The 17300-nt window shown below is 49.3% G+C and overlaps 1 protein-coding gene across 1 annotated transcript in view; it reads left to right on the top strand.

Annotated features, from left to right (window-relative positions):
- LOC137416372 (intermediate filament protein ON3-like) overlaps window positions 1–17300 on the top strand; it is an 85270-nt gene that overhangs the window by 45845 nt on the left and 22125 nt on the right. The window contains exon 2 of the mRNA XM_068101923.2: window positions 14974–15145. Within this exon, the coding sequence (XP_067958024.2) occupies window positions 14974–15145 (172 nt within the window). The remainder of the gene's footprint in view (window positions 1–14973; window positions 15146–17300) is intronic.

The following is a 17300-nucleotide window of genomic DNA, read 5'->3' as shown; positions in this document are numbered from 1 at the left end:
GCGAGCAGGCGAAGGAGCCGGGCAGGCGAAGCAGGGAGCAGAGCCGGGGCTATGCAGAGGGCAGACTCAATGGCCAAAAAATCCGCACGACCACCAAAAAAGAAAGCAACTGACAGTGGCCCGGTCGAAGAAGCGGCGAGCATGTGACGCCTGCGTCCTCTTCATACCGGACCGGAAGTGGCAGCTTACCCCTACCCCTTCCTTTCTGCCCTCCCCTCCCCCTCCCCCTCCCCCTCCCCCCTCCCCCCTCTCCTCCCCTCCCCCCTGTTCCCCTCCCCTTCCCCCTTCCCCTCCCCTCCCCCGCCCGGCAATGCCGGGTACTTCTGCTCGTATATCATAAGAGAGCCGTTTGTCTGTTTATGTGTGTGTGTGTCTGTGTCAACATGTTTCTCAGAGATGGATGAACGGATACTCGTCAAACTTTCAGAGGTTCATCGATGAGTGCCTGGGAGTGTTTTTGGGCAAAAAAAAAAAATATTAAAAATTTTGAAGAACAAAAGTTCATTTTTTGGATAAAAACAAACAAACAAAAAAAACGCTTGATATAATGCCTGAGCCTTTGTAGCTATTTGAAAGGTAACATTAAATTATCCTGGATTAGTGTGTGTGTGTGTGTGTGTGTGTGTGTGTGTGTGTGTGTGTGTGTGTGTATTTGTGTGTGTGTGTGTGTGTGTGGTGTGTGTGTGTGTGTGTGTGTGTGTGTGTGTGTGTGTTGGGGTGGGGTGTGTGTGTGTGTAGGGGGGATGTGTGTGTGTGTGGGGGTGGAGGGATGTGTGTGTGTAGGTGGGGGGGGGGGGGTTGGTGTGTGTGTGTGTGTGTGTGTGTGTGTGTGTGTGTGTTGTGTGTGTGTGTGTGTAGGGGGGATGTGTGTGTGTGTGTGGGGGGAGGGATGTGTGTGTGTGTGGGGGGAGGGATGTGTGTGTGTGTGTGTGGGGGGGGGGGGGAGGGGTGTGTGTGTGTGTGTGTGTGTGTGTGTGTGTGTGTGTGTGTGTGTGTGTGTGTGTGTGTGTGTGTTAGGGTTAGCTTATACTGTATTTACTTATTTATTTATTTTTTGTATACAAGATCAAGGCTCGTGAAAGAGCTAAATATGTTATACTGCCCTGTATAACAAACAACAAAAAGTATAAACTTTTCTTATTGGGTAGATAGAGGAAGGGGGAGTGTTTTAGGCACCCACAAAGAATTGAAAAAAACCCAAATTGATTTCTTCTAAATGCCAACAGGAGTAGAACATCACCGGGCAATGCCGGGTACTCCTTTTCTAGTATGTTATAATACGATATCGAGGCCTTTTGAATAGCGATTTGACCATCATGCATGGTGCGAAAAACCTCATGTCAAAGAAACACTGTGTCGCGTGAAAATGGGAAACTCTCTTGGCACAATAGCACTATTAAATGAGGGGTGTAACATCAACTATGGAATAATTACCCTTAAGATTGTTGCATCTCATTTTGTCCTTGGGAATATGCCAACGGCCTAACTCTTGTTTTGTATATTTAAAAAGCACATTATTAACAGTTTGTTGAAGTTACTGGCCCTCACTTATGTGTGTTGGACATAAGTATTATTACTTAAAATGACCCAAACTTTCTGAAAGAAGCTGAAAATACTGGGAAAGGGACCTGAGAGAAGGGCTTGTTCCTCTGCTCAATGGAATACTTGGAGAACGTTCTCAGCTAGCCGAACTCAGTTTGTACTACAAAATGTAAATGTTTCATGATATTTGTTATATTATATCACCTTTATCTGTCAATATTGTTGAAATGAAGATCAAATAGCTGTATGTTGAATATGTTGAAAAAGTCAAAAACTTTACATGGGGTGTACTTACTTTTTCACCTGACTGTATACACACACACTGCACTGTACAGTATAGCAATCCGTGTGGGGTTTCCACCTGGGTCTTGAACAGTTCCAACTTGTCGGTAGTTTGTACTATGAGCAGGTTATGAGCAGAGCATCTGTAGGTACACCCTACAGGTAGGTACACCCCTACATTTATCACTACTTCAAATACCTAAAATTAGAATCACGTGCACCAGCTCAGGTGCAAATGATTAGGACATCGTTAGAGAGGATCTTGGAGGAACCTGTCTGATTTAAAGCTCAGACATTTCGTTTGGTTTGCTCTTTGTTGTTGAAGTGTGCGGCATCACCATGCCTAGATCAAAAGAGCTCTCTGAGGCCTTCAGAAAGAAGGTTATATATGCCTACAAGTCTGGGAAGGGATTTAAAAAGATCTCCAAACAATTTGAAATCAATCATTCGACTGTCCGGAAGATCATCTTCAAGTGGAGAAGATTCCAAACAACTGCCAACTTGTTCAGGCCAGGCCGCCCCAGCAAGTTCAGCCCAGAGACCCGAGCAGACCGCAAGATGCTGAAAGAAGTCTCGAATAACCCCAGAATGTCATCACGGGACCTACAGGTAGCCTTGCCACTGTTGATGTCAAAGTGCAATGAGTCTACCATTAGAAAGAGGCTGCACAAATTTGATCTACATGGGAGGTGTGCCAGGAGGAAACCTTTGCTGTCCAGAAAGAACATCAGGACAAGACTAAAGTTTGCAAATGAACACCTAGGCAAAGACCAGCACTTCTGGAACAATGTGCTCTGGACAGATGAGTCAAAGGTAGACCTATTTGGCCACAGTACCAGAAGACATGTTGGCGAAAACAAAGACAGCATTTGACCACAAGAGAACCTGATACCAATTGTAAAGCATGGTGGTGGAAATATTATGGTTTGGGGCATCTTTGCTGCATCAGGGCCTGGGCAGCTCACCATCATAGAATCCACGATGAATTCTTCATTGTACCAGAGGGTGCTTGAGGATAATGTGAGGCCATCTGTCGGAGAGTTGAAGCTCAACCAAGATGGTCCTTGCAACATGACAATGACCCTAAACATACCAGTAAATCACCAAGGAATGGCTGAAAAGGAAGAAATGGAGGGTTCTGGAATGACCAAGTCAAAGCCCGGATCTAAATCCCATCGAGATGTTGTGGGGGGATTTGAAACGAGCTGTGCAGGCAAGAAACCCCTCAAACATCGCAAAGCTGAAAGAATGCTGCATGGAGGAGCGGGTGTCAGAGATTTCTCCCAGTCAGAGACTGGTAGACAGTTATAAGAAACGCCTACTTGAGCCAAGGATGTACTTACTTTTTCCACATGCGAAATTTGCATTTATGTTTATTTAAATTATACAATGGACTACAAAATGTAAATGTTTCATGATATTTGTTATGTTATATCACCTTTATCTATCAATATTGTTGAAATGAAGATTCCCCCCTCCCCCCTCCCCCTCCCTCCCCTCCCCCCTCCCCCTCCTCCCCTCCCCTCCCCCCTCCCCCTCCCTCCCCTCCCCCCCTCCCCCCTCCCACCTCCCTTCCCCCTCCCATCCCTCCCCCCCTCCCCATCCCCCCCTCTCTCCCCTCTCCCCCTCCCCCTCCCCCTCTTCTCCCCTCTCCCTCGCCCTCTTTCTCCCCTCCCCCCCTCTTCTCCCCTCCCCCCCTCTTCTCCCCTCCCCCCCTCTTCTCCCCTCCCCCCCGTTCCCCTCCCCTCCCCTCTCCTCCCCGCCCGGCAATGCGAGTACTTCTGCTAGTGTATATATATATATATATATATATATATATATATATATATATATATATATATATATATTGTTACGGCCCGCGGATAAGATGTTGTGTTTGCCGAGCGGATGGCCCCGCGGTCGTACAGTTACCCCGACTAACCCGATTCCGAACGTTGCCGGGATCGCGCACAGATATTCAATAGGGAAAAGACTAAGGCGACACGGATGTGAAGAAGAAGCAGACAAAAAAAGGTTGGAAATACGAATATAATTTATTTGCTATTTACAGGCTCAAAAAAACCAAGGAGAAGGAAAGATAAGAAAATAATATACAGAAGATTTTAGAGACAGTGCAACGCTAGCTTAAAACCACCGTTTAGAGGCCATTTTTCCCCGCAAAGCGGGGGTTGGCCTTTTCGGGGACCGTGGTAGTTGTTGTTTTTTTGGTCCCCTTGTTGGTTGGTGGTTGGTTGGTTGGTGGTTGGTTGGTTGGTTGGTTTTTGGTGCAACGCTAGCTTATACGAGCTTAATTAACTACCCAGGGACAAAACAAACAGAACAAACTCACGTACACCAAAAGGATGGAAAGGCAGGAGGTGGATGGCTGGAGGGAGAGGAAAGTCCACGGGGTCCTGCAGCACGTCGGCGCGTTTAGCAGCCGCCGTTCCTTCGCGGCCTTGCTCAAAAACCGCCGTCCAGGCCCCAAGCGGCTGTTGAGTGCTGTTGCTGCTGTGGCCGCCGCTGCTGCTGCCTGCTGTGGACGTCGCGTGCTTTGCCAGGACTACAACAGGCTTTGTGCTTCCCTGGATGATGACCTCCTTAATGTTCTCTATGTTCTTTTGCTCACAATGCCAGCCTCGGACTCTGCTCAGAAAGGCACCAGCTCAGGAACAAACATCGGCCCACTTGATCAGCCGTTGCTGTGTACAAAGCTTCCTTGGGTGATCCAATGTACTCTCGCAGTTAGTTCTCTTACAGTTGGTTCTCTCTGGATGATCTTTTTACACAACTCAGCAACTACTCCAATCCACAACGTCCTTGCGCGCGTGCTTTTATAGCGCCTCCGGCGATCAAGCCGCCGGCCTTCAGGACACGCCCATCGGTGTGCTCACCTCGGCCCTGGTTGGTCGCGCGACCCTCTGGCTCTGCCCTTGATGACGACGGGCGGGCACGCCTTTCTTCCCGACCCGAGCACATGTTCAATGGTGGTTTTGGAGGGGATGTAATTGGCAATCGAGGCTTGGCCATGATGAAAGGGAAAGTGAAAGAAGGGGATCTACTCTTATTTAATGCAGTGCAATGGAGTGTCATCTTAATGGGAGACAAGGCCTTACCCTAATACACATAATAAAGATATAACTATCAACCAGGGGAAATCTATGATTGGCTGACGTGTATGCTTTATGGACTAATTATGGGATGCCATTTGACCTTTATGCATAACTGGAGTAAGGAGGGTCCAGACTTAAGCAATAATTCACAACAATTTACTACAATACAACACAACAAAAAAAATACAATCCTCATATCCGCAACACTGCACCCTCCTCCTCTTAGGTACGTTCCGGGCCTATAACTTTACCTTAGTGTGACACGTAGGTGTAGTTCCCTCTACTTTTAACCTGACCCTGAGTGCGACAGTTTTAAAACATAAATAAATATGTCCTGCTGCTCCATTGCACCCTACCTAACAGACTCACGCCCACAGCTAACCGAATTGCGGAATGGTCTTCAAACTATACACTGACGGTGGGGAGCATTATTTACACTGACGTTACTTTATTTACAAAACGCAACCCAGGACCTGTGATTGTTCTTTTGGGGGGGGAGAGACAGTCTGCTCTGCATCGACGCACCATGAAAGCACCCAAAAACGCACCAACACACCCTCAAGCACCAATCGGTGCACAGTCATCATTGTTCATGAAAATAAAAACAACAACCCCTAACCCTGCAGGTGGTCTCTTGCTCTTCGGCTCCCTCTGCTGGCTATTATTATTTTCCTGGTGTTGTCATCTTCCTTTGCTGGCGGCCTATTTGTAATAATAAAATGCACCCAACGTGTCCATTGTTATTTATTTATGGCCCACAGGGCCGACTAGTGTGGTTCACCTGTGGGGCATCGGTGCCCTGTGGCCAAGGTCCGCCAGCAAGATCTCGGGCCTTCATGGCCGGTTCCAGCAGAGGGGCCATGCCCCAACCCATGGGGTCCATAAGTGGTGCTCGGCCACAGACAGGTGGTCCATAAGGTGGTGCATCGATGCAGACAGCTGGTTCTGGGAGTTCCGGGCGCACAATGGCGGACTCACGCACGCTCCCCTCGGCGCACAGTGGCGCACAGGTCCTCATGTGGGAGACAAAGGGGGGAAAGACAGATGAGCGAGGGGTAAGGTCACAAGGGTACACATCAAACAAGGCAATGCAAGGCGAAGTGCGTACGGAGAGCGAAGTGAGAAAAGCTCGTCCCTACCGTACGTCACCCCCCCTTGTCACCTACACTACCCTTGCCCTTACCCCATATGTACAACAATCTACACATTTACCAATCCGTCGCTACTGTCACGTCTCCCCATATCTCTTCTACACCAAATTCGTTCCCACAATCCCTCTAGCCAAAATTTGCCATCACCCATTTCATCATCAAATCCTCATAAGGAGGAAGAGATGGAACAACAAAGCACAATGTCACACCCACGTCATGATGCGTCTCACATTCCAAACATTTGCATCAATAAAAATAATAAAAACAACCTGGCATGGTGTGGAGGTACGTCATCTCAGGTGAGTGGATGCAGATGGTGCGAGGAGACTTCAATCCTAACTATCCTCTAAATGACTTTAACACACTTTACACTACCCGGGGTCTTTCCATGCCAATCCATTGGCCAACTTACACTATGGGTTCTAAAAACCAATTCCCATTGCCCAAACTGTGGTGCTTCTCAATTTGGGGTCTCACTCCCCCGATTCATCTCCCGGTGCCCTTGCACAATTTCCAGGCTGGGTCGTGCAGCTCTCCCAGCAGGTCTACCCACCTGCACACCTCCACCACTGTAGTTGCCACCCGAGCTAACCTAGCTCCTCACCCTAACCTATCTAATCTAACACTTCTGAATACACTTCCAACACTCACACGGCATCATCTAAACTACCTGTTGCCCTGCTAACTTAGTGCTCCCCGTCTTCCCTTTAAACTAATGCAGGGAAGGACGCTTACCCGGGCCGAGATCCCACGCACCACCTCGGCACGGAGCCATCCAATGGCCCGATCTTGACCTGCCGGAACGCCTCAACAAAAAGGGGTCGCCATGACGACCCTTCCTATCGGGCTGCCCGCTCCGCCTAGTGGAGCACGGACGCGGCCGTTCAAAGCGCGGCCGGCGTGGATCCCGCACGGCGGTCCTCCTGGCTCTCCTGGCTCTGTCACCCCTTGGTGCCCTCTGGCACTGGGCTACCCGGGTCCGTCCTCCGGATCCTCGGGCCCCATCCACAACAACTCTACCGGCTCCCAGAGCCCACCTGCGGCCTCACCTGGCCGACATCCTCACAGTGGTGGAGTGCCCAAACCAACTACACACACTAACAGGCTACACGCCCAGCCATTTCCACAACACTAATGCACCCATCCAAACATCATTCTTCCACCACGCACCACAGATGCCAATATCCAACCACAATTTACCTATACCCTCTACCTAACACTTACACTACCCGCCCCGGGTATTCGTGATGGGGGTCCATCCTTCCCCCATTCACACCTTCGCACCATCCACTCCACTCCATAGTTTCCACCATACTCACTCCACGACCATCCATTCCAATACTCCATATACTCCAGACCATTTATTCCATACAACCATTCTCCATTCACCTGTAGTTGCACACCTGTGCAATCTCACCTGGTGCCACCTGCACCCTCCTCCTCTTCCTGGACCATTTGGTCAGCACAACGCACAATCACCTTCTCTCACTCAAGCACTGCTCCATACACCTGTTCAGTTGCACACCTGTGCAATCACACCTGTTCCTCACACACTTTTCACAATACACTTCTGAATACACTTCCAACACTCACACGGCATCATCTAAACTACCTGTTGCCCTGCTAACTTAGTGCTCCCCGTCTTCCCTTTAAACTAAGCACATACCACGTCATTATCATCCACTCTAATCTACCTGCGTCCCCACTACAGGTATCAGTCACTACCTAACCTTAACGTTACCTAAGGTCATCTTCTCTGTCCCTACACATTATATCCTAACCCTCCCGGGCTAGTTTTCACTGCCATAAACCCCATAAGACTAGTGCTCCTTTGCCCCCGCTGTGAGAGATGGCAGAGTTGCCATCCCCCCACATCGGGTATCTTAAAGTATAAATTTTGCTCGTCCAAATCCAACAAATCAAAAATTTGCCAATCACTACCCATCATCTGCCAATCATTACTGCCAATCCTTTGCCAATCATCAAATTTTGTTTTTCTAATTTCGGGGCCAAAACACTATACTCATCATTACGTCTACTCACTAGATCCTCTCGGTGCGCCAATTCATCTCTAAAACTCGGCTTCGTACAGCCGAGCAATGGATGCGGGTTGTTTGGTGCCAGCGGCTGGATGCGTCTGGCATTCGGTGCAGGGAAGGACGCTTACCCGGGCCGAGATCCCACGCACCACCTCGGCACGGAGCCATCCAATGGCCCGATCTCGACCTGCCGGAACGCCTCAACAAAAAGGGGTCGCCATGACGACCCTTCCTATCGGGCTGCCCGCTCCGCCTAGTGGAGCACGGACGCGGCCGTTCAAAGCGCGGCCGGCGTGGATCCCGCACGGCGGTCCTTTCGAAACCGCCGCGGATCCCCGCGGCACGCAAAGCTGCCCGGTTCGCACCGAAGGCCCGATTCGGCTATACGTCGCTCTAACCGCTAACCTGGTCACCGTCGATGCTCCATTCGCTTGCTTACATCCCGCAGCCCCTTCCTTGCTCACACATCCAGCCGTCTCCATGCTCTTGGTCATTGCACCTTCCCTGACACACCCAGGTACACTCAATCCGCTTACAGACTTGGTCACACACCTGACCACCGCACACCTTTGCGCACACTCGTCGTTCGCACACCTCACCAACACACCTCTTCTCGCCCCCTTCTCGGTCACCTCCTCTGTGACAATCACAGGTGTGCTCTCACTCACACACCCAACCACGTGCCTCACTACCAACTCAAGTGTGCATTCCCACACACGCTCTACCATTCCAGGTGCGCATCCTTCCATTCCAGGTGTACATCCTCTCTCACCTGCCACAACCAACTCACGCTCTGTGTCACTCTTACCTCCACACTCGGTCGCGCACTCTTTCCCCATGAACCCGTCCGTTACACACCTTTCTCGCGCACACTCTTGCGCACACTCTCTCGTTACTCCCTCCGTAACACTCACCACAGGCGTGCATTCTCCCTTACTTTTGACAGCGCACTCTTTCCTCATGCAGCTGTCCGTTACACACCTTTCTCGCGCATCCTCTTGCGCACACTCTCTCGTTACTCCCTCTGTAACACTCACCACAGGTGTACACTCTCTCGTTACATCCTCTGTAACACTCCCCACTCCGCGCTTCCATGTGCCCCCTCGCACACGCGCTACGACCAACTCACTCTTGACAGCACACTCACTCCTCGGCGCGCACTTTTTCCTCACACACCCCATAGTCGGACATTCTCGCACACCTCCTCCTTCGCACACCGTACCTGTCGCACACTTCACCAACGGCCTCTCACGAACACCCGGATCCAAATCAACCCCCAAGCCGACTGAAGCTCCCCTCACATCATGTACATTTCCACGTATATCGCCACTCACCTTGGCACCTCGTCTCCGCACCTCCTTCGCCACCTGCAAACTCTTTATTTGGTTAGCGAGCACATCATCACGATTTGAGCACCGACCTTGTACATATTCCATCACCTCCTCCTGTATTTCTCTCTTAGTTTCTGTCCGTCTCTTCTTAATTTCACTCACCCCCTCTTCCACCTCCTTTAACTTTTGCTTCACCTCTTTTATCTCCCGGTGCGTCTCCTCAATCTCGTCCTCTAAGGCTACCTTGACCGTCTCTATGTGCGTCCTCACCTTCCGGTCCTTCGTCTCCATTAGTTCTGTCACCTCGTCCAACCTCGTTGTCAGTCCCTCACGTACCATCTGACATTGCCTCTGTGTCGCTATTAAGTCATTTTTAATGTCGTTTTGTGTCGCTTTTAACCCTCCTAGTACCGCAGTGTTCCTTTGAACCTGCTCCACTAACTCCGTCTGTCCCACCGTCAGCTGTTCCACCTCCTCCGTCAGGTCCTCTATGCCCCCTTGTAACTTTGCCGTCCCATTTCTCACCTCTTTCTCCATACGCTTTTCACCTCGCTTTACCTCCTCGTGTACCCCCGAGACCTCCTCACTTACACCTCGTCGTATCTCCTCCTTCATCTCCTCCCTCTCTTTTGTAGATGCCACCCTCATCTGTCCCAATTCATCCCTCTGAGCATCCAATTTGGTTTCTACCCCGATTTTCACCTCCTCTATCTGCTCTCCCATTTGTTTAATTTCTCGGGCGGATTGCTCCCCTATTTCCCGCAATTTGTTTTCCATCTTGTTTTCTAACCCCTCTAACCCATTTTTCACCCCCTCTATCTGATTCTCCTGGGCAGCCATTCTATTTTCCACCCCCGTTAACCCATGTTTTACCTCTTTTATCTGATTCTCCTGGGCAGCCATTCTATTTTCCACCCTCGTTAACCCATGTTTTACCTTTTTTATCTGATTCTCCTGGGCAGCCATTCTATTTTCCACCCTCGTTAACCCATGTTTTACCTCTTTTATCTGATTCTCCTGGGCAGCCATTCTATTTTCCACCCCCGTTAACCCATGTTTTACCTCTTTTATCCCGTTGTCTAACCCCTCAAATTTAGCTTCTAGCCGTTCCCCCATTCTGTTTTCCAATCCTCCGATTTGGTTTCCCAATTGCTCACTATTCTTGTCCATAAGGGCCTTCATTTGCATCATAAAAAGGTTCAAATCCACCGGTGGCGCTGCTACGGTCACGGGTGCGGTCGCCGTAGCCATGTGCGAGGCGCCATTTTGCGCGCCCGTAACCTCGTGCGCGAGAGCGCCATTTTGCGCGCCTGAAATCTCCTCAACCACCTCCTCATTGCCCTCCTCCACATACATTTCCCCCAGGTCCTGGGTCGATTCTACCCAGTCTATCTCTCCCACCGACATCCCGTCGCCTTGACCAGCCATGGCGCGATTTCAAAATTCGGGTTTTTCTTTAAAACAAACCAAATTTCGGCCGCTCCAAATTTTGACCAAATTTTTTATAGATGTTTTAAAAATTTGGTTCGGGCCTCGTATCTCACTCCCAGACACCAATTGTTACGGCCCGCGGATAAGATGTTGTGTTTGCCGAGCGGATGGCCCCGCGGTCGTACAGTTACCCCAACTAACCCGATTCCCGAACGTTGGCCGGATCGCGCCACAGATATTCAATAGGGAAAAGACTAAGGCGACACGGATGTGAAGAAGAAGCAGACAAAAAAAGGTTGGAAATACGAATATAATTTATTTGCTATTTACAGGCTCAAAAAAACCAAGGAGAAGGAAAGATAAGAAAATAATATACAGAAGATTTTAGAGACACAGTGCAACCAACGCTAGCTTATACGAGCTTAATTAACTACCCAGGGACAAAACAAACAGAACAAACTCACGTACACCAAAAGGATGGAAAGGCAGGAGGTGGATGGCTGGAGGGAGAGGAAAGTCCAAGGGGTCCTGCAGCATGATCGGCGTGTTTAGCAGCCGCCGTTCCTTCGCGGCCCTGCTCAAAACCGCCGTCCAGGCCCCAAGCGGCTGTTGAGTGTTGTTGCTGCTGTGGCTGCCGATGCTGCTGCTGCTGTGGACGTCGCGTGCTTTGCCAGGACTACAACAGGCTTTGTGCTTCCCTGGATGATGACCTCCTTAATGTTCTCTATGTTCTTTTGCTCACATGCCAGCCTCGGACTCTGCTCGGAAAGGCACCAGCTCAGGAACAAACATCGGCCCACTTGATCAGCCGTTGCTGTGTACAAAGCTTCCTTGGGTGATCTCAATGTACTCTCGCAGTTGGTTCTCTTACAGTTGGTTCTCTCTGGATGATCTTTTTACACAACTCAGCAACTACTCCACTCCACAACGTCCTTGCGCGCGCGCTTTTATAGCGCCTCCGGCGATCAAGCCGCCGGCCTTCAGGACACGCCCATCGGTGTGCTCACCTCGGCCCTGGTTGGTCGCGCGACCCTCTGGCTCCGCCCTTGATGACGACGGGCGGGCACGCCTTTCTTCCCCGACCCGAGCACATGTTCAATGGTGGTTTTGGAGGGGATGTAATTGGCAATCGAGGCTTGGCCATGATGAAAGGGGAAAGTGAAAGGAAGGGGATCTACTCTTATTTAATGCAGTGCAATGGAGTGTCATCTTAATGGGAGACAAGGCCTTACCCTAATACACATAATAAAGATATAACTATCAACCAGGGGGAAATCTATGATTGGCTGACGTGTATGCTTTATGGACTAATTATGGGACGCCCTTTGACCTTTATACATAACTGGAGTAAGGAGGGTCCAGACTTAAGCAATAATTCACAACAATTTACTACAATACAACACAATAAAAAAAATACAATCCTCATATCCACAATATATATATATTGTTGAGGTTTTGAGAACCCACACAGGTAACATCATTAAAGGTTAAAGGTTGCACCCCATAGTTAGGCCACATGCAACACGTAGGTCACCTTAGAACGTTAGTTATTTCTTAGTATGTGTTTAGGATAAGGCCATGTCCAATAGTTGCATCTGCGTTGTGTAAAACAAATAAGAGTAGGCCCCGACCATTTTGCAGCCTCCCTCCAACCGACTCCATTGCGCCGATCCAGTCTGTACCCCATGGCCTCTCGCAGTTTGTTACGCGTTGGGCCGGCAGCGTTAGCTGCCAGTTGCTCGCTCAAACCAGCCCAAATGCCACAAGGTAAGGCCTGGACAAGGGGCGGAGCGCAAGGTTGGGGGTGTGGCCACATCAGCCAGCCATCAAAGGCGGAGCCGGTAAGACCTCAACAGCCAATCAGGGCTGAGGCAACATCGCCTGACAGGGTGTGGCTGGACATTCGAGAGGGTTCGCTGGGCGTGGCAATAAAACCCTTCGCGCGAGGCCCACACCTCAGTTATGAGAAGGGAGAGGCAGGCGCTCGAGTTACGAGAGGAGACGCGCTGAATTGAGTGGAGTTATGATGGGAGAGGCACTTGGTTCGTGTAACGAGTTATGAGAAGGGAGAGGCAGGCGCTCGAGTTACGAGAGGAGACGCGCTGAATTGAGTTGAGTTATGAGGAGAGACGCGCTGTGACAAGAATTGAAAGGGTTGATTGCGCTTTACAAAGGACTGGCGCGTGGGCATGCATTGCAGAGGATTGCAGCGTGGAGAAGGACTTTTGTGGAAGGCGCCAGCATTGAAGGGTTTACGTGGCATTGCGGAGGACTTGGGGAAGTGGCATATTGTACCCAGCGATACCGGGAGCGCGTATAAAGGCGCCGGTACAAGTATTACATACGCAATATAATCGCCCAGCTTACCTTTCCCCGATATATAATTGTCCGCCTCACGCCTACGCCACGCGGAGAGCTGCCTGCCATCTTCCATCGCTGCACGGTACGAGTTGGGGACCGGATGAGCTGTGGACACCATCTTTGGACCCTCAACCCGACCATCTCCATTCCTGTGAGTGAGTGAGTCTGAGAGCGAGTTTGAGTGCGAACGGGCCCATGTCCAGGGATAAGTATAAGTCTGTATAAGGCTGCCCTGTGTATCTGCTTCTTCCTCTTCATTGTACATTGCCATTTATCTTCCTCTTCTTCCTGTGTAAATAGTTAATAAACCAATCTGTTCTTCCTGTCTTTCCTGATTCGACCGTCTTAGTGATTTCTCCATTGGGTAAGCGTGGCACGATCATAACCGCTCCAATCGGGTTAGTTCCTGATAACGGCCCAAATCGTGGCTCGCTTCGCTCGGCGTGTCCACTAACGCCGTGGTTCGGGTGGGGTTATTTCCTTGCTTCACGGCCGGTGTTAGTACTTAGGTAATATGACTAATTCGACCAACAACCCTATTTAACACTGACCGGAAGGGACATGATAGCCCCGGGATCGCGTCGGCCAGTAAAAGGACAAGGGGATTAATCCTCCCTTGATAAGGGGAAGGCCGACGTTAGAGATCCGCAACTATATATATATATATATATATATATATATATATATATATATATATATATATATATATATATATATATATATATATATATATATATATATATATATATATATATACATACATACACACTACATACAAACGGGACGTGGCATATTGGTTCTAGTGTCCGTTCTGAATCTGAGAGGTCAGTGGTTCAAACCATGGCCGAGTCATGCCGACTTTAAAAAGTACGCTCTGATTCCTTGCTTGATGCTCAGCATTTAAAAAGGATAGAGCATGGACGAACAACTCTGGGAAGGCAATGGCAAACAACCTCGTATAACTCTTTCCAAGAAACCTGTAAAAGCAAGCTCTGTAAAAAGAGTGTAGTATATCAAATCGAATGGGTAGACATGCGTACTTGTACGGAGGGTTTGCATACCTGTGAACGTGGTCATGCATATGCAATGCAGAATGTTCTCACGAATCCAACAAACAATCCGTGAAATGAATATTAACCTAATTACAAGCGTTAGCGTTATTTTGGTGATTACTTTGCAATTACAAAGCTGATTAAACATAATTATACCTGGAGTATAAATACCGGATTTTCTCCCGGATTAACACCATTGCTATACTGTACTGTGTGCATGTTTTTGTTGTTTTTATATACTGTACTGTATTATTGTCCCAGATTTGGGACAAAATGTCGTTGAGAGACTATGTGCATGTGTCCGATGACTGTACGTGTCCGACGCTCGCATGCTCGCCACGAAAGAACGGCCAGACGTACAGCTCTTCCCCACCGAGCACACATAGGCCTACATCGTCCAGCTCGCCCTATAGAACCCTCGGCGGAAAGCCCTACTACCATCCTGCTCCCATAAGCTACCATCCTGCTCCCATAAGCTACCATCCTGCTCCTATAAGCTACCATAACGTCCCGGCCCGCAGTGACTGCTCCCCGTGTAGTCCCGTAAGATCCTGCACCTCGGGACCTTGCTCGCCCGACGGTCGGCGGTGCACGTGCGGAGTGTGTTGCTGTCCCAGGTGCGCGTGCAGTAGTCACAGTGACCACACGATGACGAGTCCTCGATCCACGCCGCTGCACGTGTCTCCTCGCAGGGTACAGGATGATCCCACCAATCCAGCCCCCGTATGCATCCCGAAGCTGGAGGTGGATCCAATCTACCCGGCACCCGGAATCAGGCTCGATCGTAGTGGAGAATTCGCTCGATCTCAGGAGAAGGACGCTCTCAAATGTCTCAACAACCGCTTCGCCAGCTTCATCGACAAGGTCCTCCAAAGACTATACACCTACATATATATGTTCTATGCATGTACGGTATACTGCATTCATTTTATTGGTGGCACTGTAATTTATCAGTAAAGCTCAAAGGAGATGTTACTATGTACACTGCATCATCACCAAACTAGACCACGCAATTTGGTGTCTGTCTGTCTGCCTGACCACAATAATGAGTCTGCCTGACCACAATAATTTGTCTGCCTGACCACAATAATTTGTCTGCCTGACCACAATAATTTGTCTGCCTGACCACAATACATTCGGTCATTACTGATCCAATCTCAACCAAACTTGACAGGACTCAGGGTCACATGATGGAGGATGTAGAGGATTCATTTGCATAACCCACCCCCATTCCCAAAGTGCATTTTCTGCTTTGGGCAAAATCCGTGCTAAGGTGTTAAGTTAATCCGTGTTAAGATAGCTCATCGTGGCATTTTTCCAAATCCGCTTCTAATAACAAAAGTAATAACATTATTGATGGCCATAATATTGATACTAATAACATCATAATATTAATGTTATTACAGAACAATATTAATACTAATAATATCCCATCTCCCCAAGGGCTTTCTCCTCCTTGAACAAACAACGTGTTAAACGTGAATAAATAGCTTATTGTGGCATTTCGTGGGAGCACCCCTACCAGAGGTAAAAATATTATAAACCACAAACACATTTGATTGTCTTTTGAAACAGTCACCCCTGCTGTTTAACACAAAACTGAAAGGAAGGAAACCTGGGGTGTGCTCAGTTATCAAGCAGTTATCCAGTGCTGCTTGCTGGAATGGAGTGCTTGCTTGAATGGAGTGCTTGCTGGAATGGAGTGCTTGCTGCAATGGAGTGCTTGCTGGAATGGAGTGCTTGCTTGAATGGAGTGCTTGCTGGAATGGAGTGCTTGCTGCAATGGAGTGCTTGCTGGAATGGAGTGCTTGCTGCAATGGAGTGCTTGCTGCAATGGAGTGCTTGCTGCAATAGCGTGCTTGCTGGAATAGAGTGCTTGCTGGAATAGAGTGCTTGCTGGAATAGAGTGCTTGCTGGAATAGAGTGCTTGCTGGAATAGAGTGCTTGCTGGAATAGAGTGCTTGCTGGAATAGAGTGCTTGCTGGAATAGAGTGCTTGCTGGAATGGAGTGCTTGCTGGAATGGAGTGCTTGCTGGAATGGAGTGCTTGCTGGAATGCTGGAATGGAGTGCTTGCTGGAATGCTGGAATGGAGTGCTTGCTGGAATGCTGGAATGGAGTGCTTGCTGGAATGCTGGAATGGAGTGCTTGCTGGAATGCTGGAATGGAGTGCTTGCTGGAATGCTGGAATGGAGTGCTTGCTGGAATGCTGGAATGGAGTGCTTGCTGGAATGGAGTGCTTGCTGGAATGGAGTGCTTGCTGGAATGGAGTGCTTGCTGGAATTCTGGAATGGAGTGCTTGCTGGAATGCTGGAATGGAGTGCTTGCTGGAATGCTGGAATGGAGTGCTTGCTGGAATGCTGGAATGGAGTGCTTGCTGGAATGCTGGAATGGAGTGCTTGCTGGAATGCTGGAATGGAGTGCTTGCTGGAATGGAGTGCTTGCTGGAATGCTGGAATGGAGTGCTTGCTGGAATGCTGGAATGGAGTGCTTGCTGGAATGCTGGAATGGAGTGCTTGCTGGAATGCTGGAATGGAGTGCTTGCTGGAATGCTGGAATGGAGTGCTTGCTGGGATGCTGGAATGGAGTGCTTGCTGGAATGCTGGAATGGAATGCTTGCTGGAATAGAGTGCTTGCTGGAATGCTGGAATGGAGTGCTTGCTGGAATGCTGGAATGGAGTGCTTGCTGGAATGCTGGAATGGAGTGCTTGCTGGAATGCTGGAATGGAGTGCTTGCTGGAATGCTGGAATGGAGTGCTTGCTGGAATAGTGCTTGCTGGAATAGAGTGCTGCTGGAATAGAGTGCTTGTTGGAATAGAGTGCTTGCTGGAATGCTGGAATGGAGTGCTTGCTGGAATGCTGGAATGGAGTGCTTGCTGGAATGCTGGAATGGAGTGCTTGCTGGAATGGAGTGCTTGCTGGAATGCTGGAATGGAATGCTTGCTGGAATGTAGTGCTTGCTGGAATGCTGGAATGGAGTGCTTGCTGGAATGGAGTGCTTGCTGGAATGGAGTGCTTGCT

Source organism: Myxine glutinosa, chromosome 1 (assembly GCF_964187855.1).
Source record: "Myxine glutinosa chromosome 1, kmMyxGlut1.1, whole genome shotgun sequence".
NCBI classification, from domain to species: domain Eukaryota; kingdom Metazoa; phylum Chordata; class Myxini; order Myxiniformes; family Myxinidae; genus Myxine; species Myxine glutinosa.
The sequence above is the reverse complement of the archived record's forward strand: the minus strand, read 5'-3'. Positions and strand labels throughout refer to the sequence as shown.